Source organism: Neolamprologus multifasciatus, chromosome 5 (assembly GCF_963576455.1).
Source record: "Neolamprologus multifasciatus chromosome 5, fNeoMul1.2, whole genome shotgun sequence".
Taxonomy (NCBI): domain Eukaryota; kingdom Metazoa; phylum Chordata; class Actinopteri; order Cichliformes; family Cichlidae; genus Neolamprologus; species Neolamprologus multifasciatus.
In genome coordinates, this window is record NC_140443.1 from 5,968,720 (window position 1) to 5,991,478 (window position 22,759).

At 40.8% G+C, this 22,759-nt stretch overlaps 2 protein-coding genes across 2 annotated transcripts in view; one reads left to right on the forward strand and one right to left on the reverse strand.

Annotated features, from left to right (window-relative positions):
* Positions 1-12,907, reverse strand: part of snta1 (syntrophin, alpha 1) — a 36,359-nt gene extending 23,452 nt beyond the window's left edge. Inside the window, exons 1-2 of the mRNA XM_085159538.1 lie at positions 12,334-12,907; positions 6,013-6,198 (exon numbers count right to left, since the gene is read on the reverse strand). Coding sequence (XP_085015664.1) covers positions 6,013-6,198; positions 12,334-12,616 — 469 coding nt within the window. The 5' untranslated portion in view covers positions 12,617-12,907. The remainder of the gene's footprint in view (positions 1-6,012; positions 6,199-12,333) is intronic.
* Positions 12,908-20,607: 7,700 nt separating this feature from the next.
* The window catches only part of cbfa2t2 (CBFA2/RUNX1 partner transcriptional co-repressor 2), a 38,473-nt gene continuing 36,321 nt past the window's right edge, over positions 20,608-22,759 (forward strand). Inside the window, exon 1 of the mRNA XM_085159533.1 lies at positions 20,608-20,989. Coding sequence (XP_085015659.1) covers positions 20,962-20,989 — 28 coding nt within the window. The 5' untranslated portion in view covers positions 20,608-20,961. The remainder of the gene's footprint in view (positions 20,990-22,759) is intronic.

Below are 22,759 nucleotides of genomic sequence, written 5' to 3' on the forward strand. Positions count from 1 at the left end.
AAAAGTTTTGCGAGATCCCAAGAATGTTTTGCGAGATCTCGCAAAACTTTTGCGAGATCCCGAGTTTGTTTTGCGAGATCCCGAGTTTGTTTTGCGAGATCCCGAGTTTGTTTTGCGAGATCCCGAGTTTGTTTTGCGAGATCTCGCAAAACTTTTGCGAGATCCCGAGTTAGTTTTGCGAGATCTCGCAAAACTTTTGCGAGATCCCGAGTTAGTTTTACGAGATCTCGAGTTTGTTTTGCGAGATCCCGAGTTTGTTTTGCGAGATCTCGCAAAACTTTTGCGAGATCCCGAGTTAGTTTTGCAAAAGTTTTGCGTATATTTCTCCTTTGTCCAAATAAGCACAATACACTGAAGACCCCTGAGGAGAATCTGTATGCTTTTGAGGACATACTGTAAGTATGCTGTAAGACCATTCATGTTTTTCCTTATTTAAATGAGGAAATGATCACATCTCTCATCACTCTGCTTTATGGCCAAATGTATTAAATGGGGCAAAGTAGTGTAAGGTTGCAGACACACAAAAAAAATGTGCAGGTGGAAGCTGAATTCTTTATTTATAAACAAATACATAAGCATTTCATTTGAATAATGACCAACACATTCTACCAAGAAGAGCGCACACTCATCAGAAAGGAGCACACCCAATGAGCAAGCAAGTAATCTGCCAAGAAAGGTAGTACAGTGTAAGCATAGGTGTTAGGCATGTGTTTCTCTCCAGAAACAGCATGGCAATCCAGATCAATGAGCAGCAGTTGAAGCAGACTTGATACGCTTTTGATGGAAAGGGAAATTCTCTTTTAGAAATTACTGGGGACTGTGTGGGGTCTTCCAGGGTAAGACAGCCATTCTCTGGATAAATATTGCAGCTCAGGTAGAGCACTGGATTTATCCTAACAATAAAGCTGCAATATTGCAAACATTTTTATCATACAAACCTGCAATCTTTGTGTGCTAAAGCTGTAGGATGTGTCAAAGGACACCAAACATTACTGATCTTGCCCCACGCATGTGTTAATGACGGAATGATTTTTGCTGAGATTTTGCGGAACACGAAAGTGACCGACGTTCCTGAATAAGGCAGGAAAAACTGAATTTTTTGTCAGCCGTAGCAAGGGAGAGCAGTGCTTATTTTTTCCATTCATTGACAGAGCCTGATCTATGATCTATTTATGGCTTATTTATTGAGTCAAAAATACACCACAGTGGCATTACAGATCAAAGGTTTACAGTTTTACTACTGCTTATGTTCTGTGCCGCCATTTCTAACTCAGGGTATGCTGGCCTGCTCCAACTTTTTAGTGGGAAATCTGGGTTGAAAGGCCATTCCTCAAAAAAAAATCCGAATGGGAACTCAAAATTTTATCTTTGGACTTTTTCAGGAATCCACTATAATCCAACACTCACTATACATTGCTTTATTTTGACATATATATCCATATAGCATGTCGCAGATGTGATAACAGAGTTAAGTTACGAAACAAGAAATGAAAAAATCTGTTGTTGCGATGTTGCAGAGCTTCCTATGTACGCTGCTGAATGACGACACACAGACGTTTCATTGTGACAAAAAACATAAAACAAAAAAAAGAAAATACAAAATTCAGATTTGTTTTAATACTGACTCTCAGTATCTTGATAACGTCAAATGTTAATAAGAACAGTGAAGTTCTATACTGTTTCATCAGAAGACCTGTATTATTGGGCAGGGATAGCTCAGTAGGTAGAGTGATGGCCCAATGATCGGAAGGTCGGGGGTTCGATTCCCCTGAACAGCTACCCTGAGGTACCCCTGAGCAAGGTACCGTCCCTACACACTGCCCAATGGCTGCCCACTGACTGAATGGGTTAGAGAGGAATTTCCCCATAGGGATCAATAAAGTACACTTTCTTTCTATTGGAGCTCTGCTCTAATCATTCAGGATAAGGACTCCATGACAAACTGCAGGAAGGAGCCAAAGGATACCACACTCAAAGCTTTGAGCAATCCACCTATGTCAGTTATGCGGTCATTCTGATAACATCTCCCACAGTCATTCCAAATAAACTCCTAGTGGCAACAATCAAAGCAATATCAGGCATCTGTTTTTGTCATCAAACAACTGTTAATGACACACAACTTGCATTGAATTGCCTACTGCAAACCTTCAGTAAATCACATTTGTATTATTAGTTTAAATAATCCCCACTTGAAATTTTATGCTCTTTTATCTTCTCCTTCAGTTGCAAAATTGATACTCGACCTCTTTAATAAATCTCCATCTTTACTACTACACTAGAAAGTGTTGACTGTCAAGAGCAACTCCAGCTAATTCGGCAGTTTTGTAATACCGACCATTAATTATCTTTAGCGCCTGTTTATTTGGCTTAACTGTGACACTTTACTTGGCCGAGCCATTGCTGGCTCTGTCCTGATGGACTTCAGACATGGGTTGCGGGCATGACTAGACTTAAAAAACGAGGTATAAAAAACGATTACGAAAGCTCAAAATAAACGTAATCCTGTGTACTTGTTTTCTGAGTTTAACCTTCTACTGCAGCTCATGTCTGCACAGATACTAAGCAGCCTTCCACCTTGTTCATCCCGGTAGCTCTCACAGTGGTGTGGTACATTCTTTCCCGTACAATAAAAAAAACTTAAACTTGACTCCTGGGATACCTTGGATACATGGACAGCATGTACCCACCCCTTCACATTCACACTTGCCTCAATGTCCTGACCTGTCCTTTGCAGCCTATTTATCCTTCCTTCCTCTGTGTGTGTGTGTGTGTGTGTATCTGTGTGTGTGTTTATGTGATAGTGGAAATTTGTGTTCTATGTGGCACTATAGTTTCTTTGTTTGTGTCCTTTTTGTCAAACCCTGGTTGCCCAGGGAACAATTCTCCCACCAAACTATTCCGACCCTCCACCCGGTATTGCGCGCTCTCTCTCTCTAACAGACTCACACACGCACATGAACTCACACACCTACACACACACACACACAAAGTTTTATAACTCTGTGCATGTGCATAGTGAAGTGGATGCACACATTGTCTTGGCTGACAGGCTGGCTGCAACGGCAGATGCATTTTCAGTAAGAGTCCAAATTAAGAATGGATAGAAACACAGCAGTAAAGACAAACTGCTGCTCATTTGTCATTTATGCAAACATCACAGTTGTACACCGTCACTTCATCAAACAATGCCTAATTGGTCCACGATGTTTTCACAGTTAACATTTTACGAAACTCATATAGAAATCTCATCATTCCTCCTGATCCTAAGCCTAAAAGTTGTTGCTGCGACTGGAAAATGTGAAAAGAACAGGTTGTGATGCAGCAGAAGCACACGCACAGGTAAAGACGCCGCATGTTCGCACACTCACACATAAGCAGTCAGGCCATAAATGTCGCTGTGAAGAAATGAAGGCAGCTGTGCTTTTATGGCTTCATCTGGCCTGTTATATTTATCTGATACCCCCACCCTCACCCCCCACCCCATGTGCTATCTTTCTCATACGCATCCATTGATTATTCCATCAACAATATAATATAAGGTCCAAAAGTAAGGTGAAGAATATTCACAAATTCCTATTTACAGTGAGAGGCTTTCCGCACCTTCGTGGTCACACCTGGGAGCTGCCCACTGTTGCCCTTTTCCTGTACTATTGGCTGCTAAGCAACTGTGTGGCCTATTTAAAATCATGTGACTCATTATAAATCAATAAAGTAAACACTGGTAAAATCATACCCAGCTGTGCCACATATGTGCCGCTGAAAATGCTTAACCCCTCACAAAACTGGTCCTAATGAGCAATTTTCCTGTTTTTAATGTTCTAATTTTATGCACACAGACAATTCTTAAGAAAAACCTTAAGCTAGCACATCATTAAAGAAAAACCTAGTGTCCTTGAAGCCTTTGATTATACTGCTAAAGCAGACCTTGACATTAATACCCTACATGTGCTGCTGTAGCAATCAAATTGCATTCATCTCCGCCTGCAGATATGTGTTTAATACAAAATATTTTATCACTTGACTTTCAAAAGAGTTGGAAAGGAGAAAAAAATCCCAGCAAAGGTACAGAATGCTAACCAGGTGTCTAATATGCCTTAACTCCTGTAAATGTTGTGAAAGGGTTTATCTGACAGATTCAAGTGTTACTGTTCATATAGTCAAGATATTTTAATATGACGGAGGCCGTTTCTCCTTCATCTCAGTCAAGGCCGTCTGTGTTATGAATTTAACAGAGCGCTGAAAACTGCCGTGAGCACAGCAGCGGTGTGTGTTTGTTACTGTGCACATGTAAAAGAGAGTGCTACCCTGACCTTTAACACCAGAGTGGTGCCAAAAAGGAGCTTGCTTCTCACTGTGTTTGTGAGTATCTTGACAAAATGCCAAAACCAAAATAAACACTGTACATGAACTTTATGTCATCGGTATTTTCAAGCATTATCATGATACAGAATAGTCCCGAAATAAAGGTGCAATCTTGAAAATTGCAGCAGGAAAAAAAAACAACACACAACCCTAATATGTTTTCTTTTATTCCCGTAAAATGCTCACAAGATTTCCACTACAGATACGCATCCTGAAGTCCAGTCATCTCCTGGTCAGACAGACATACATCAGCAGAACATCAAAAATGTGCGTGCACACATACCCCTCAGTGAGCCTCAGAGCCTCTTTTGCCTCCTCACTCCTCTATCGGGTCCTCGGGGGGGAGGGAAACCCATGAAATGATTCCTGACATGTCAGATCACACAGCAGCACCGGTTGAGCTGTCTGATATCAACACTTTTCTGCCTGACTGTGGACAAGTAAGACAGGGGGATTTGCAATGATTTCCCCTGGCTATAGCTCTACTTGTATCTCCTGTGCTGACTTAAGTTGCTGAAGCTGCCCTACTGTGCCAGTTAACCCTGAGAAATTCTGTGTCATAGAAAAATAGCGATTCACTAACCTGTGTCAAACTTCAAATTCAGTTTTTTTAGGATAGAAAATACATAATTATTAAAATTTGTATCTAAAAAAAAACCTACTAGGTTTTCATCTGGAAGACGAGAAGCATCGTCACTGAATAATATCAACTCGAACCAACCACTGTCCTTTCTGTGTCAGCTTGGCAGGAGATGCCAAATTCCTGTTGAGCAATCATTTAGAAAGAGAAAAGAGTGTTTTTAATCCTTTCCCCCTGTCTTCACGATTAAAATTCACATCTCAGATTCACCTTGTTGTGTTACACCCACTGGCAGACTGTCACATTTACATCCATGCATGAACATACCCTGAAAGAATATACCGAGAGTGAAATAGAGAATGACTGAGATATTGTACATTTGCTCCAGCATCTCACACAAATGAGGGAGCATAAAAGGGCGGGAATACACCTTCTGACTCCACCACAAAGCTTCCCATGCAATCCCATGAGTTTGCAGTAGTTCTGACATGAACCTAACTTCGTATCAGTGTCAAAACGGTTTAATATTATCGAAAGACGGTTCATTAGCATACAGGGGTGCTCACAGGTGTGAGCCCTAACAGTATTCTTAAATAGTGAGGCTTTTCCTCTCGCTGTTTGAGTTCAACTCATTATTTGGATGTTTCCGGTGAAGTCAGATCAAAGTTTTGATTAAATGAAGCGTCTCTCCCGGCTCGTCATTTTTCACCCTCGAGGAAGACTGAATCAGGTCTGGAAAAATCTATAAAGAATATCAAGGTATCAAACATTCTCATTATTTTTACCTATGTATCTATTTGGAGCTGTGGGGTGCACAGAGGGTGGGTGAGATATAAGAAGTTACGTACTTTAATACCCTGAGGACTATATCATTTGGCAATACGAGGAGTTTTTCTTCTTTGCATGTTTTGTAGTTAACTTCTAATATCCTGTCACTTTTTAGAGCATCTTAACAGCAAAGCGGGCGCACAACAGGAGGAAAGAAAGAACGACTGAATTGGACAAAGAAGAAAATGTCAGAGTCACAGGATGTACTTGGATTTTTTTTGGCAAAATGAAAACTCTCTTACCTTCAAGGATGACTTCTTTCCCGGTTTTTTTTAACGCTTGCACAGCCTCGTCATGCGTGGCCTCTCGTAAGTCGTAACCATTGACGGAGAGTATGGCATCACCAACATAAAGGGCCTCGGTCTGGTCAGCAGCCAGGCCTTTAAAGATTTTGGAGATGAGGATTGGCATCTTGTTTTCCTTGCCACCTGCATGATCAGACAGGAAAATCAAGTTAAAAATCATACAATCATTACCACTAATTAGCTTCACAAAGCAGTTTGGTAGTTCCTATTTGAACGGCCTATTGGCAGTATATAAAGCAAATCAAATTATATGTTTTCTTGGACGCTGGTAAATAAAGCACTGATAAAAAATGACCTTAAATTCACTGTGACTTCACACCAGAAGGTATAAGTTAGAGCTGAGTCATAAAACGAAAAAAGTGTGTGGCTGGTTGGTAGTTATAAATATGAAATAAACAGTTTCTGTCCCTTATCACCTTAACATTAGTCACCTAAACTGCAGTTAAAAGAGCACATAAAAACTGATGGAGACAGTGATCGACCTACTGTACTATGGTCTGTGTCTCCGACTCTCCCTCCCTTTGTCTCTTTGTCACACAATGAAGGTCAACTAGTAAGCTGATGGATGCGCTGTAACTCTTGTGGTGGGCTTTCCGCACTTCATGTGAAGTATCATCGTTAATGTCAGCTTAAAGCTGGACTTTGGCCTTCAGGCTAGTGAGAAATAGTCTTAAAGACGATAAAATGCTTTTTGTGTTTTGGTTTTTTTTTGCTATTTCTTCTTGGTGATCCCTCTGCGAGGATTTTTATCATGCAAATTTCTTTGGACGCCCAATGTAGTATTCTTAAAAATATCAAAACTTCTACACACGCCACCAGGACGATGAACTTATCCACTATTCTGAGCACCATAGCATCATATAGATGTATAATCAGAGGCAATATGTGGCCCTCACTGACTCAGTCACTGAATTAATGAGGGTTTTCCAGAAAGCTTAAAGAAAAGATAAGTCAATGTGGGTTTTAAAGCTATGTTGATGATGCTATCTTTTATGTATACCATCAAATGTTTAATAAAAAATGACTAAACTTATAAACTTGAGTAATTATTTTAAATCTTAAAAAAGATATGGGAATTTGTCACAGGGCAGTTAAGTAACACGCATGACTATCAATACTGCTAGATATATTTTTTAAGGTTTATGTTTAATTAATGCCATTTTGAAAAGGAGCTGAAGAACCAACAACAAAAACAGGAGCCAAAGTAGCTGGATACCATGTTATCTGCCTATAAGCCTATAAGAGTCATTCTAAGAGAGCATTTTGTGGTTGTAAGTAGATACAACTAACTGGTAGAAATGATAGACTTCACTATACTACAATACAAAAAAATACTGCAGTTTTTTCTTTAGTGGGTGACATTGTAAATGGATATTGCATATTGTATATGGCGCATGAGAGACTTCTACTATCAACGTTGGAGATCTACAAGCCACAGTCAACAGGACCAGGAAGGTGCAGGAGATGTAACCTGGGACGGTGTACACTGACAGACACAACCAAGTGGCTGGGATAGTGTGCAAGCACAGCTGTGCCACATATGGGTTAGAAGTACCCAACTCCCAATGGAGGACACCACAGAAGGTGGTTGAGAACAACAAGGCTAAGGTCCTGTGGGACTTCAAGCAGCTGCTGGCCAGCCAACCACACATAGTGATGGTTGACACGGAGCAGAAGACCACAGTGGTCGTAGATGTGGCAGTCCCAGGGGACAGCAACATGAGAAAAGGGAGCACAAGAAAACAGAGAAGTAGCATGGACTGAAGGAACAACTGGAGCAGAATTGGAAGGTAAAGCCCAAAGTAGTCCCAGTGGTAACAGGAGCATTAGGAGATGTAACTGGAAGAGTGGCTCCAGCAGATTACAGGCACAACATTAGAGGTCTAAGTCCAGTGCAGTCCAAGGAACAGCTAAGATTCTGTGCAGTACCTCAGACTTTTGCAGAAGACCCAAGGAGGAACACACACACACATATCATGGCCTAGCATGTTATATACCACTAAATTAACATTTTATTCATGAGGTAACAGGCACAAGATAGCCCCAACTCATTACATTCTTTAAATAAGTAACTACACTCTTGTACAAAACTGAATAATAACAGTAAATAAGCTAATCCAACCACATAATTAATACTGGAAGATCTAACAGAATTGCTGTGAATGGACAGAGTTGCAACAACGACTGCAGACAATATGAGTGAACATACAAAAAGGCTTCATTAAAGCTGATATATCTCAAGATAACACAGTGCATATAACAGAGGATTCAACTGTAGTACAGCAGTTGCACAGTAGGCAAGAGAGTTTCTAGGATATAGTGATACTGGTTTCTAAAGCCATTTTCAGACATGATGAATGTAACATTAATGGCTTCATTAGTCTGTTAAAGTGGCGGCATTCAGATATAGGTCACTATCACTTTAATGTTCCACACAGGTTCATTCAGACATGCCCAAGGCAATGATGGAACCAGTGCTTTCTACCATAAAAAAGGAGACAAGCATTGTCAGCAACTCTACTCAAGTGTGGCAACACTTTTGAACGTTGTCTACAAGAGCAATGTCTCAGTGTGTGCTGCTCAGCATACCAGCATGTGGGAGACAGCAGTGGTAACCTTACGCTATCCGCTAATGTGACTGCAGTTCAAACTTGTGTCGTTAATAAAGTTATATTTAAATGTTACTCGGCCTGGCCTAGAAGGATAGAGATCATGACTTTTACAAAAAAAAGTGAAGCTCGTTTAGACATAAGGCCAACAAGTTTGGAGGTCATCGGTTTTATGGTAAAGAGTGTGAGTCTGAAAAAGGGGATGATGAGAAGGGTGTCAGAAACACTTAGCGTTGGCAGAGAAAAGGATGGGGGCATGTTTAGAGAGTAGACATTTGAATCAATGAGGAGACAAGACGTTTAAGGAACAAATTTTTTCCCCACTTTCTTTACATTATAAAGCCTGACCTTGGAGGAGAAAGGAAATTCCCAAGAGTCTGAAGTTTCCCTAAAGTCTGAAATACCACTTACTGGAATGATTGCAGAATAAACATTTTTGACATATTGCTCTAAAAAAATAACCATTAATATGTCTGCCACTCCCACACAAACCTTTATTTCCTTCCTACAATTCTTGCAGGTGCATTTCATGTCAAATACAGTTCAGCACCTACAGCTGGGAACCTGTCAATCAAATATAAGGTGGGTGGCAGTGGTAGAGACAGGGTGGAGCCACAGAAGCTTCTTATGGCAGATTAGTAAATGGTATAATAGTGCTGTGTATCTAATTTATTTATTAGAATGCTTCTTCATCATCAAAAAATCTGCACGTCTGCACTTCAACTGTCATCAGCTTAATTCACACAGTGCTGGAACAATATATAGAGTCAAAACAAAACTTCAAAGTATCGTGGATTCATATTCCTGATGCAATTTTATTTATATTTTTGTTTTGTTCCACTTGAGTCTTGCTGACTGACAAAAATAATGTCTGGAAAAAGTATGAGTTGGTCTGTTAGAGTTTCAGGAACCAAAACATGGTTTCATAATATTTGACCCACCCAACTGGAATTCAACACACAGGGACTATTAAAACAATGTCTGGGATGGTTTTAAAGTGAAATAATTGCTTTATGGTACTGTTCACCAACTGCCTTCTCTCAAAGTAGCATTCCCTCTGACTGTCATTGTGGTTATATGCACAGACCGCGCACCTCAGTGGCTCCAAAGAAGGAAAAATGTCTGCAGAAGCACGCAAACTTTTACCATTGGGCCTGTCCAGAGACCTGGAGTCTAGATTCCATGCCTCCCCTCTTAAATTTAGACGTGAGTTAAAGTTGCCTCCGTACTCTTCCTCAAGCTGGGGTGGGCTCCCTAAAATTAACACTAGTGGAGTACTCCACTCCCAGCCACATAGCTTTCATCTTTAGCCAATGACAACTGACTGCTGTGAGCTGCTTCTCTCAGCTGTTCGCAATGCGGTGTCAACTAGCCTACAAGTTTTTCTCTGTTCTTTCATTTGTTTCCCCCTGCGTTTCTGACACTTTTTTCTTCCTGCTTCCTTTTTCTTTTAACTCTTTTCACCTCTTTGACCTCTTGTCCCATATACCATTTCATGTTTGGCCTGCTCTATCTGCCTGCACCTTTCGCTTTCAATCTTGTATACCCTTCCTCACAAAACTGCCTCTGAACATCCAGCATCACAACAATGTCAAGCCAAAAGGCTTCTAGCTATGATTTGGTTTTAATAACATGCTGTCTGATTTTCAAACCCACCCATTTCCACAGATGGACATCACAGTTATGTCATTAGGGTTTGGCTTTGTTTTGTTGTTGTTGGGAATTGCGCGGGGGGGACTAAAAATTAAGATGTCACCAGCGGCTACAATGATGAGCCATCTTTGCAACATGACAATAATGCAAGTTTACAATTATCTATCAAATCGACACTGTACATCAACCAATCGCCAAGTGATTTCCCGGGAAGACAAACTTGCCAGGAGGAAGCTACAGCTCACACACATGCAATTATACCCACACATGCGGCTTATAGATCCATGCCCGTTATTTATTACACCTTTTACTGCCTTGGCAGCCCATGCTTTACAACACAAGGTGACTTAGGGTTGTGAACTGACAATAATTCATTGATATGATACGTGTCATCACACAGGGGTTATGATTAAAAAATATAATTAGATTTATTGAGACTGTGCAAGAAACCTAATGAGATTTTTATTTTTATATGTAATTCTAGGAAAACTCTTCCAGTACATATTTACAACACGCCACCAGGAAAATCTGAATTTAGAAAGCTGACTTTTTAGGCGAGAATTGTGGGGTCTGCATTTGCATTTATCACGACCCAAGCAAACTAAGAAACACAGTATGTAATACATCAGTCTGCAACAAACAGTGTTTATTTAAGTTGCACAAAAGAATCACAAGTTCACCACAATAACCTCAAACAATTCTAGTTAAAGCCAAGGAGGCGGAACCCCACTGTGTGTGGCAAGAATATGAAAATGACCACCTAATTACTGTTTCAATTATGAAGACACAAAGCAAGCTGTGCAAAAAGAAAAAGTGTAAATCTATCAGTTGCTACTAAATTTCAAGAACAAAAGCTGTAATATTTGTCCGTCTATAAAATATAATAAAATCCAAAACATTCCTAAAACTTTGTTATCACATTCCTGTCCTTTTATCCTTTATTTACATAGCTTCCCACTGCTCAACCTTCCTAATCATCTTCAGTTTGAGATCCCCACAGAGATAGGCTATTTTCGTGGAAGCAGGACAAGGAAAAGTCTTTTATCAGCTGCTGCAAAACACATGGCAGGTATGCAGGCTTTGCTGGTAAAATATGGAGAGATTACAATTCTTCATTGAGAAGTCCCAGTAGAAACTATTCTTGTGGCCACTATGTGCAGTAGAGGTCTCTGTATCCATGTCTACTCCCGTTTGCTCATTCAAAAGCAAAGTTCAACCGCCAAAAAGGTCTTTGAACCACCTAAAAGACTCTGTAGAGCGTGGATTTTACTCTGTCACATATATTTATTGGTGTTACAGCTTCATAATCAGAAGTTAGATCTAATAAAACTAATGACACATTTGCGTATGTGAGTGTTGGTTGATAACGCATAATATTCAGGTTTATAACCTGCTTTGTTTGGTGTCTGTAGTCCATAAATAAATATGTTTAAATGAACTGCTGGTGTCGACACTGCTGGGTAATAAGCATCTACGGAAAGTATTCGGGGATTTGTGGAAACTTTTTAAAACCCAAATCGAGTTAAACAGAATCACGCGCCGTTTCCTGATTTCTCTGAATCCAATTATCCAAGTTATTTAAACTAGTGTTTGTTTTTTGTGTTTGTTTGGGGGCACACGGTGGAACCCAACGTTACATGACGGTAGCGAACTAATTACCGTCTCCGGTGACTGTGGTGCACTGAAATGGTTCCCTGTTGAGGAGAGAAACAGCTTGAGAAAATCACAGCTGTCGTTTTTTCTGCGCTAACATCGGACCTAAACGTGTGAGTTATAACGCGAACGGATATTTGTCATAGAGCAAATCGCGGAAAAGTTGCATTTTACGCACGTTTCTGAGAATTGTTGCACATTGTTGAAGTTAGGCAAGTTAACTGGCCGCTGTTTTCGCGGTGGGTGACAGAAGGTACGCTGTAGTCAAAACTTGTGTTAACTGACAGTAACTCGCCGTTCATGCAGTTAGCTATCTTTAAGATACTTTCGTAAACTATCTTACCTTTGATACTGATTCCGAGCCCGCCAACATCTTGCTTGGTAACTCGCACCGTGCGCTTCACGTTGGTGATGGTTTCCGGGACCGGGGACGAGCTGAGGTTCGGGGGGTCTCCGTTGATAGCACCGGCGGGACTCGGGTTTGGCTTTGCGGGTTCTTCGGTGCCCTCACCGGGGTTTAACGTGAGACTATCTTCGGTAAGTGTAGCCAATACCCGGATCCAGCGGTCCACGGTCACTCGAAGTTCCAGCAGTCCCGTTTTCTGCGCCTTCATCGCGGCAGCCATGTTCAACGCATTCCTGGAATAACTCTAGACGGGCTGGCAGTCCTGTAAGAGGGGGTAGAGGGCTGTGGTAGGGGGCATGCAGACACACACATTGAGCCCCCCTCCCTCCCTCTATTTTCTTCTCCTCCAAAAGAGGTTTATCCAGTAGTAGGCTAAGTAAAGTTAATTGAGGGCGATGCGATTAGCAGCGGTGTTGACACACACTCAAAGTTCAAAGAGCTTCTTGTTCAGCCCATCCGTTAATCAGCAATGTGAGGTTGAGCCACGCATAATTAAGTTTTGATTCATTATTTATTTCGAGCGTATTTCAACACCCAGCCTCAGATCACAGATCTCATTTCCAGTGTGCCCGAAACGCGCAAAATCACTGCGCATATATATATATAAGTTCTGCAATAAGGAAAACAAAATCGATATGCTTTCAAGGCCAGAAACGCTTTTCTAGTGAAGAGAGCTTATATCAGGAATGACACCCACTAAGCATCTTCGGCTTGCTGACAGAAAACAGCGGGTGTGATGTTACCATGAAGAAGCCTGCACGTTAATCAGAACAATTATATTTATTAGCTCTTATTCAAAATGGGTTTCAGGACAACAGGCACTGAAAGAGGCCATAATGCCCCTCAATACCATGACACTGATGCCCTGTTGCAGCAGCTGAGGCATAGTTAAAGTTGGTCAGTAACCAATAAAATGTTGTTAAAACCAGATACGTGACCAGTAAGATGTTGTACAAAGCATGATTAGCCCAAAGCTCTTCTCCAGTAGGTACCAAATGAGTTGGCAGCGTGGTGTTTGAGCATCGCTAAGGATGAATCAATACTGGATACAGACCAAGACCAAACGACCTCATCTCCCAGACTGGGAATTCCATGACAGTGAAGAAATGGGCTAAAAAATACATGAAAACTTTGTTGTTTGTGTTTGAAATTTTCTGCAGATAGAAGGTAGAATCGTGGTTTACATTAGTAAACTGATTCCACCGGAGCTACTGCCAAAAATCCAAACTCATGGTGTTTCAGTTAAAAACCCAAAACAATCCTGCGTATGCTGAAGATTAGTGCCAGTAAGTGGAATTTCACTTCTTTTCAGTCCACAATTTTCATGTTTAAATTTCCAGTTCAAACTAAAATATTTTTCAGATTTATTTTATTTGCTTCCTCGTTTCTTCAGTTCAAACTGTTTAGCAATGCTTTCCATTTCTTTTGTAATTTGCAGAAATCTACTCTGGCAGTCAGTTTTCTTTTTCATTTAGTAGTGAGTATTAAATGTTTAATGAAAAATGTGAAAAAAAAACATGCAATAACTATTTTGAACTATTTGCTAATATGCCATTATTTCAGGAGTAATAAGCCAAGCCGTTAAGTCTCGGTCTTGACAGAAACTCAACATGGATAAGTACTGCACTGTTGTGGTGACTCAGCAGAGGTGCACTTAATTGTGCAGCATAGACATTAGGACCATGCAGGAGTCACTGAAACAAGCTGATGAAGCAGTCCTCATTTCCTATGCTCTGTTGCATCGGCAAGGTATCTGTCAGCCCTTCAGCTGTGTGTGTGGCAGCCTGTGTTGCATCTGCTTCACAGCAGGTGAAATAGCAAAGAGGTCCCAGCACTCAGGGCTGGAAAACACTCTTCTGGGTGGGCTGTTGAGAGGCAGTTGCTCCCTTAATGAAAACAAGTTTGGAGCTTTGACTGAAAATTCCTCTAAACCCACACAGATGCTCTAAATATTCTCATTTGTCAACAACATTTCTTTATAATTCTAAAGTAGCTAATCAACTCAAATATCAACGCTTACTTTATTCTAATTGCTTCATGTTTACTGTAGTGAATATTGATGTAACAACTTTATTTCTAACAACTTGTTTTTTAAGTCATAGACCATGGCTCAGCTTCACACTAAATATTCAACAGGGAATTTCAAAGCTTAGATTCAAATCTTTTGTCTCCCTCTAGTGATTAAAGGGCTCTATTACCTCTACACTGGAAACCTAATCTGTTTAAATAACAAAGATTTCCCACATGTCCTATAGAGTACTAAAATCTGCAGCTTTTGATTGTCATGCGATGAGGTTTTCACTGTGATAGAAATAAGTAAACAGTAACCTGTTTACTTATTTCTATCGACCTTGGGTTGTTTTTAAACAACCCAAGGTCTGTAAATGATATAGTCCACAAACAGCTGGGTACCTATCTTTTATACATAGCCAGTGTAGTTTGAGGTTCAGTTACCCTTGCTACATTTAACATAATTAATGAAACAAATGATTTATATGAAGTTTATTGTCACCTTTTCTCATTCCACCCATAAACCTTATCCTCCTTTGTCCACACTTTTGTTTAGAAAAGGATACGTCCTTGTACTAATTAGCACATGTATAGAAGCACACATATAAATAGCACAGCAAAAATGAATGGGAGACTTCAACAACAGTGCTTGACTTAAGAAGTGGGTCTACATGGTGATGTTTAGCATTATGACAAGTAGTTGACCATCTGACCTCCAGTCTATGCATCTGTTGGTCTATTTGGGATGTGAGTGGCAGGTGGCCGGCCTCTTTCACAGTAGCACAGCTTAATATATTTGCAAAGCTTAGCTGAATGGAAGAGCAGGATTTGTAAGGATCTCTCACAGACTGATTGGATTGTTTGGAGTGGATCTAGTCATATATAGTATTGCAATTGTGCACATTAAAGTAGTGACTTGTTTGCAAGTGTGCTTGCATTTACAGTAGTGTAGGCATCATATTTCACCATTGTCCTTGCAGGATTTAACCAATACTGAGCACCGTCAAATTACACTAGAGCTTAAGTCAGCAAGAAGTCAAGGACCTGAAATTAAATCTGTTTTCTGTAGTGTACAGGAAAAACAACCAAAACGGTGAATGATGATTTGCACTAATAGAGTGCGTTGCATGAATGTATGTCATTGCTGATAAACCTAATAGCAGTGCAGTTATATTGGGCTTGCATGTAAAAATCAAGAATGATCGAATAAAGGATATAAAACACAAGATTTTCATTTAAATATTAAAAAAACCTTATTTAAACGCTTAAAATGACGATATGATACATTAAAAAAACAAAAACAATATTTCTTGGAAAAAATCAATAACTTGAACAGGGATTTGAGCATTCTCCATTAACTTTATCTATGGTGGCTGTATGTGTAGTTGACAATGTATTTAATTTTATCTTTGCTAACATAAATAAAAACAAAACAAAAACAAACTATTGTATAAATATATATGACTAAATGTAAGTTGAATAAAAGTTTAACATGTTAATGATCTATAAATGTCATTTCTGGTTTTCTGCTATGCTGAAGACAACTCACATTACCCTATAGCACTTCTCAACAACATCAGACTGCTATTGTATCTCTTGTTGTTGTTTAAGTACTAAGACAATACGTTTGAATAATAATGACAACAAAGTACAACACAATTTGTATATACAGAAGAAAATTGCTAGATCATTATTTTTATCTATTTCTTTATATATTTCAATTTAACAATTGCTTAAAACACTAGAATATGTATTGTATTTATGTTAAATAAATGAAATCAAATTAAGAACTTAAAGCATTATTTCCACATAACTTATAACCTGTAAAGGGGGCACTCTGCCTCTCACCCAACGCCAGCTGGGACAGAATGCAGCCCCCTTCCCATGTCCGCAGTTGGATAAACGGTTAAGAAAATGAATGGATGGATGTACACACACACTCAAGCAGACAAACAGACTACAACCCCCCCCCAACTTATCATCTCTGCACCCTTAGTTCAGTCAGTCACATATATGCATATCTCAACTCCCCAAAGACAGTGGACAGTTGGGGAGCCCTACTGATTAGTTTCAACGTCCCCCTGCATCCTTCTGCCTTCTCCTGCCATCCTCCAAGCATCTTCGCTTCCCTCCCCTACTCTGCTAAGGGCAACAGCTCCAGAGGTCTACCATATGGGCCAGTGTCTGAGCGACTGACAGCCTGCCTCCCTGCAGCTTGCATGTGTGTGTTTTGTGTATGTGTTCATTTCAACCCTGTGCTGACTGTTTAGTCTGCCCCACCTGTTCCTCTGTAACAACAGACCAGACCTCTCATCAAGCCATCCATGACGGGCTGCTGGATGGATGGATGGATGGATGGATGGATGGATGGATGGATAGATAGATAGATAGATAGATAGATAGATAGATAGATAGATATCCTATCCTATCCTAAGATGAGTGATAATTGTGGCATTTTCATCTAGCAGAGCAACAGGGAATTATGTTATTTTTAAGCACCTGAAAGTCATTGAAAATGTTCTTAAAATGAGCAAAAAAAAAGGAGAAAGATAAAAAAATAATGGGGCAAAAGGCAGGAAAACAGATGGATAAGCTGAAGCAGACAGACAGATGAGGGGATAATAATAGATTAAAAATATGGAATAATTTATTCTTAAAAATGAATGACAGACTGTGCTGTGAACAGACAGCAGTAGACAGACATACCGCCCTGCTTCTCAAACACCCAAGGACACAGGATAACAATGAATGAATTTGGGGGTGATAATGAGAGGTCAAAGCGAAGAATAAGTCTCAGGCTTGTACACCTGTGGCCCACCTTCTGCCATCTAAACAACCCAGCAACCACAATCACCGCAATATTTAGTTACTCTCATTAAAACCTCCTGAATAATGTAAAGGTATATATGGATGAGACGTTCATGCTGAGGAGAGGAGACCACACCGAGGGTTAGACGGATCTACATAATAGGAATATATCTCTCTCCATCTGCTCGTGTGTTTATAATCTTTCCCCTCCTCCTTCTTAACGCTGATCTATCTGTTTGATACCCCCACCCCATTCCCCCAATCAGCTTCTCTAACATCATGGTCTATATAGAGCCTGCCTTATTTTGCGTACTGAATGCGGTGCATGTGTGTCTATGCAAATGCATGTCTGTTTGTCTTTATCTGTGTATTTTTCAGTGTCTGTATGAGTTGATACAAGCACTTTGTGGTCTCAGAGGAATTAACCAAGCGTCTGCCACCTGACCCCGTTGACTCTGACCATCCTGGGCTCAGCTGATACGCGTGCCTTGTGGCCCTGACACGCGGATGACAAAAAAGCATGAAGAGTGGGAGGAGGCCAAGGACAGAAGGACCGGCAGGCAATGAATGATTATGATGACTAGGGCCATCTTGCTTGCCTCTGCAGCCTCCCCTCCACACCCCAGTAGAAATCCTGGACTTGGCCCTGGCTCTGGCTTACGCATGGACAAGTGATCTGGCTTGGGTCGGCGTGGGTGAAGTGTCACCACCAGGCAGGGTCTGGCCTGTCAGCTGTCAGGGATGACAGGAGGAGACTAGAGGAGGTGTGTACATAATAGAGGAAAATTGGAAAAGGTAAATAATCGCAAAAAGAAAATAGCTGAGGAGGGCGAATCTGTAAAAAGAAAGCTGAGGGAACAGACAAAAAAAAAAAAGATAATTTTGGAGGAGCTGACTAAAACAATGGATGAAAGGGAACAGGTTTTGCGGAGGTGTCATATCTGCCAGGCCTTATGCAACCTACAGTGCTCACACAGATGGCACGACTGCTGAGAAAGTAGGGTAAACAGTACCAGCTAATGACTTGCCCCCTCTTGACTTTGTACAGTGAGCTGAGAAAGCACATTATTGGAAAAAAGGGCAATCTCTCATGTGGATTAAGAATCTGTCAGGTCAACCACTGTACAGTGAAGAGTGAATAGGTAAATATGGGGGCTGGTGTAGTAATGGTCAAAGCCGGTTATAACAGAGCTCCGCAGAGTTTGGAGAAGCCGTACCCAAAGGCTCAACACTGAGAAGAAAAACACAAAAACCTCTAATCATTACCATGTCACAAAAATCAGATAAGAGCCAAATATCCTTGAGCAAAATATTAACCCCATGTTGCCCTCCGATGCATTCATCGGAGTGTGAATGCGAGTGAATGTTAGAAGCCTTAAAAACCTTAGATAAAGTGTTTGTGTGAATGGTCACGATTGGGTGAATGCACAAGTTGTGTAAAGCGCTTTAAGTGCTCAGTGAGAGTAGAAAAGCGCTACATAAGAACCAGTCCATTCTTTTTATACTTAAAAATGAAAATGCTCATGCATTAAGTCACATGGTAATATTAGTCCTACAGTTTAACCGGGAGGGGGTTTTACATATTGTTAAAACCTTGTAACAGCTCCAAATGCATTTGGCTAGTCATCCAGTCAGCTCATAGTTCAGGTCAGTGTATTTGCTGTGTAACAGTCTTGGTTTGATTAAAGAGGCTGTGACAAAGAGGCTGAAAGAGGTTCAAGGGGGAGCAATGGCCAGCTGTCACATTGAGGGACCACAATGGCCACTGAAAATCCTGCCACCATCTAAGCCTGTTTCTTCATTGACTCCAGTCTCCCGCCAACCGACTACTCACTTCTTTGTTAACCTGTCACAGGGCTAGTTGACAAGATGAGTTAGGACATTGTTGCCCCTGTCAAAGATATTGTCTAAACTTATACATTTAAAGGGTGACTCACTGAATTAGTACTAGATTAGATCACAGTGACTGATGGAGTTCCCTACTGAAATAATAACAGATGTACTACCATATAGGGGCATTACAGTATTTCAGTGAAGCCTGTCTGAAGTAGTACTCCTAAGTAGTTAAGGTGTGCGCACAAGTGGTTTACAATTTGGGATGTTTATTTTAAGTTTACAACTTAAACAATGAGTTGACTCATATAAATAGATTTGAATTCAATCCAATTTTATTTATATAGCGCCAAATCACAACAACAGTCACCTCAAGGCGCTCTATATTGTACAGTAGATCGTACAATAATAGATTTTTTGCATGCTCATGCCTGCTTATTTTTTGCATACTTCTTATATTGTTCAGTGCTGTGTTTTAACTGTATGTTTTCCACGCCTATCAGGCCTAAAACCAACCCTATTTACCGGAACTAATAATAGGCTTCTTATGTTATTATAAAGAAAGTTAAAATTGTGTTACTCTCCTATAAGTGTAACTTAACTATTGAAAAATGCTATCTGAATGTGAACAGTAAGTGCTCCAGTGAGTGGCAAATGCAACTCTTGTAAAATCTGCAGATTCTGAACAGTTTCATCTTAAATAATCAGGAATGTGTTGTGAATGTGTATTCTTTCATTGTTATGTTGCTTGTGAGAACAGCACAGTCAATAACACCTGACTTGCACAGACACTGACTGACACAGCATATTGGCTCATGTGTCCCCAAACTGTGACTCCCCCTGATCCCCTGCTTCTCATTAAAACGATTAGTGTCCCTTACCCCTTCTTTGCACATGAAGGGGGGAAGCACACAGCGCCGGTAGCTGATAGCTCTTCAAGTCTTCCATGGCAGGAGTAGTAGGTAATGACTCCTGCCTGCCACGGTGGACCTTAATTTGTCATTGTAGCGCAGCAGCTGTGCAGCATGCTGCAGAGAGCAGGTGGCAGCCTGGCAGGAGTGGAGGATGGGAAAGGGGGGGCGGTTGCTGGAAGGGAGAAGAGGCGGAGGAGGAGGTGGTGGTGTGGGGTGGACAGGAGCGTGTGGCATATGTGGATGGGTGCGGGAGGGGTGGATGGAGAGCTGATGGTGGCTGGGTGTGTATATGCGTGTCTCGGGGGTGGTATAGTTGACAGCTTTCTCAGCCAGCATCCAAATATTATGCTGGTAAAGAAAAAAATAACACGCGAGACTCTGGATGCAATCCAAAACAATTTGTGGCTTCGACTCAACAGATGACACACAAAATATTCAACTTGCGTGCAAGTTTATTGTTCAAAGTTCAACATTAATTCATCCCTAAAGGGTAAATATCCACCATAGTTCTCTCGTCTTTGCTCGTTTCAGTGACAATTTGTGAAAGCTTTCCGAGCAATAGATTTAGGCTATGAAAAACCAAATCAATACACCAACAAGTTGAGGTCGTAAACGACTTTGCTCAAGGCAATGGAAGTGCGTCTGCTGTGAGGATTATGCGAGCTGAACTGGTGTCCTATTGTTGCCGCTGGGAGTTAATCATTACTGTTTCCCTGCTGCAAACGAGCGTTATTGGCTTTCTGCTTAAATGCTTACAATTAGTACCGCCCACTCAGATATTCTCTGTCGCGTTTGAGAAAACATACCTGATGCCTGGCGTTGGACTGGATCGATTGTCTCCGGCAGATCGTGCTTCATTGTTTCTTCATCATTCTTAAGTGTTTAGAAGGTGTTTGGTTTGGAGGAAGGTCTGCCAAAAAAATAAGCGAGAGAAAGTGCTTGAAAAGAAGCGCCAACCAACAATCCGCCAAGAGCGAGAAAACTCATAAAGACGAAGGGCATGGTCGGAATGCCGAGTGCTTTAACTTGTAAGTGAACCTTTAATGTATTTATTCCGTATTGAAATGCATCCTGTGTGTCTATGTCATCTTTTATCTGATATAGTGAATATTTACAGGTGTGTTCCTGATTTTTTTGCACCTGCGCTCTTATGCATACTGTTGAACAAATGGCCGGTATGTCCTATTCTCGCGTTACATAATTAAGAATCCAGGATCTCAGTTAAAGAGACGTCGTTGCCTCCTAATGAAAATAAAGCAGAACTTTATTTACTTAATATGTGAGGGAAAGAGTATTGTTATCAGAGTTTCTCTCAGAGGGGAGGCTGAGTCTTCGGAAAAACACCTTTTGAACGTGTTACTTCACATTACATCAAATCATTATGATGAGCAAACAAAAACTCGGTTATCCTTTTGTCTGGTAAGATCTTACGCTCATTACGATCCATTAAAGAGAGTGAATAAACTATGCATAACACATACTCTGTTGGATGCATTATCCCGTATATATCCCCCACAACACGGCTATTATGCTCCCATTTGATTGAATAGCAGCTTGTGGTCTATGTGTCTTTTCAGTGGAGGATTTGGAGCCCTTAATCCACCAGACTAAGTTTTTTTCCTCTCTTTCCACCATCTGGAGTTTACAGCTTTTCAAGACAAAAACACCAGGCGGTGTGAAGCCAGGCTGGAACTCCTGCTTTATGCCAGGAGGAGTTTTTTTCCCTCTTTGTCTGTAGTTTCTTCCTGCTGTACTGCTGACACTGAGGGTCAATAGTACAGCCATGCAAGGCAGCTTGACTGTGGTGTGACTGGATCCCACTTATGCATGCTGCTAAGTGTGGATTTGATGGGAATGGATGTGTTTAAACGCTGGATTTATAGCATCACTTAGTTGCTCAGTAGTCCAAATGTGAGAACCACAACAAAGAGTCTGTCATCTTCTGTTGAAACAATTGTGACCAACATATGATGCAAGTGGGGTCAGCGGAGCCTGAAGGCTTGACTCTGGACATGTGTTTCCGTGACCCCCCTGCGAGGACTCCATTTGGTCTCTTTCTCACCGCAGAATAACAAATAATCAGATGACAAACACATCAGCTTAATAAGATGCTGATGTTTTGGTGGTGAGAGTGGCAATGATGATGACAGAGTTACAACGGCCACCAGGGAGCAGCAGAGTGTGTACTGTAATGCAAAACTACATACATGATGGATGCTGGATTTGAAAGTGATTATTGTTTTGGGAAATTTGGTTCCACTCTTAAATCAGAAAGGATAAAATGTGGGTACTCTTCTGTTTTACCGTAATTGCTGTTTAGTTAGAGTAATTTGATGCTCTGCAGAAAGCTAAAAAGCCCTCTGGGAAGGATGGATGTTCTAAGTTCACGGGGAAAAAATGTACTGAAGAGCATTTGTTTCAACATTGCTACACCATAGTTGATCATTTCCATTCTCGCTTGATTTAATTAACTCTACTTGAAAACATATGGATAATCTTCAACTCAGATTATTCTCCTCCTTCTCTTGTTCTCTTTGGGCTGGGGTACAGAGTCAGATTCCAATCCTCTGACATTAAAAAAAAGGAAATAAACGACAAAGAGGCCCTGCAGGTTTGAATTAGAGACTTTTAATTGGTTTTGGCTTGAGTGGGTTGTTAGCATTGCCAGACGTGGGCCCTTAGTGTTTTGCCATGTGGGAGAATTTCCCCGTCCTGGAGGTAGAGAAAGGTGCCTGCAGAGCTTTCGAGTCACCCCTGCACTGTTTCTTGTTCGTGCAGACTGATAGCTTGCATGCAGT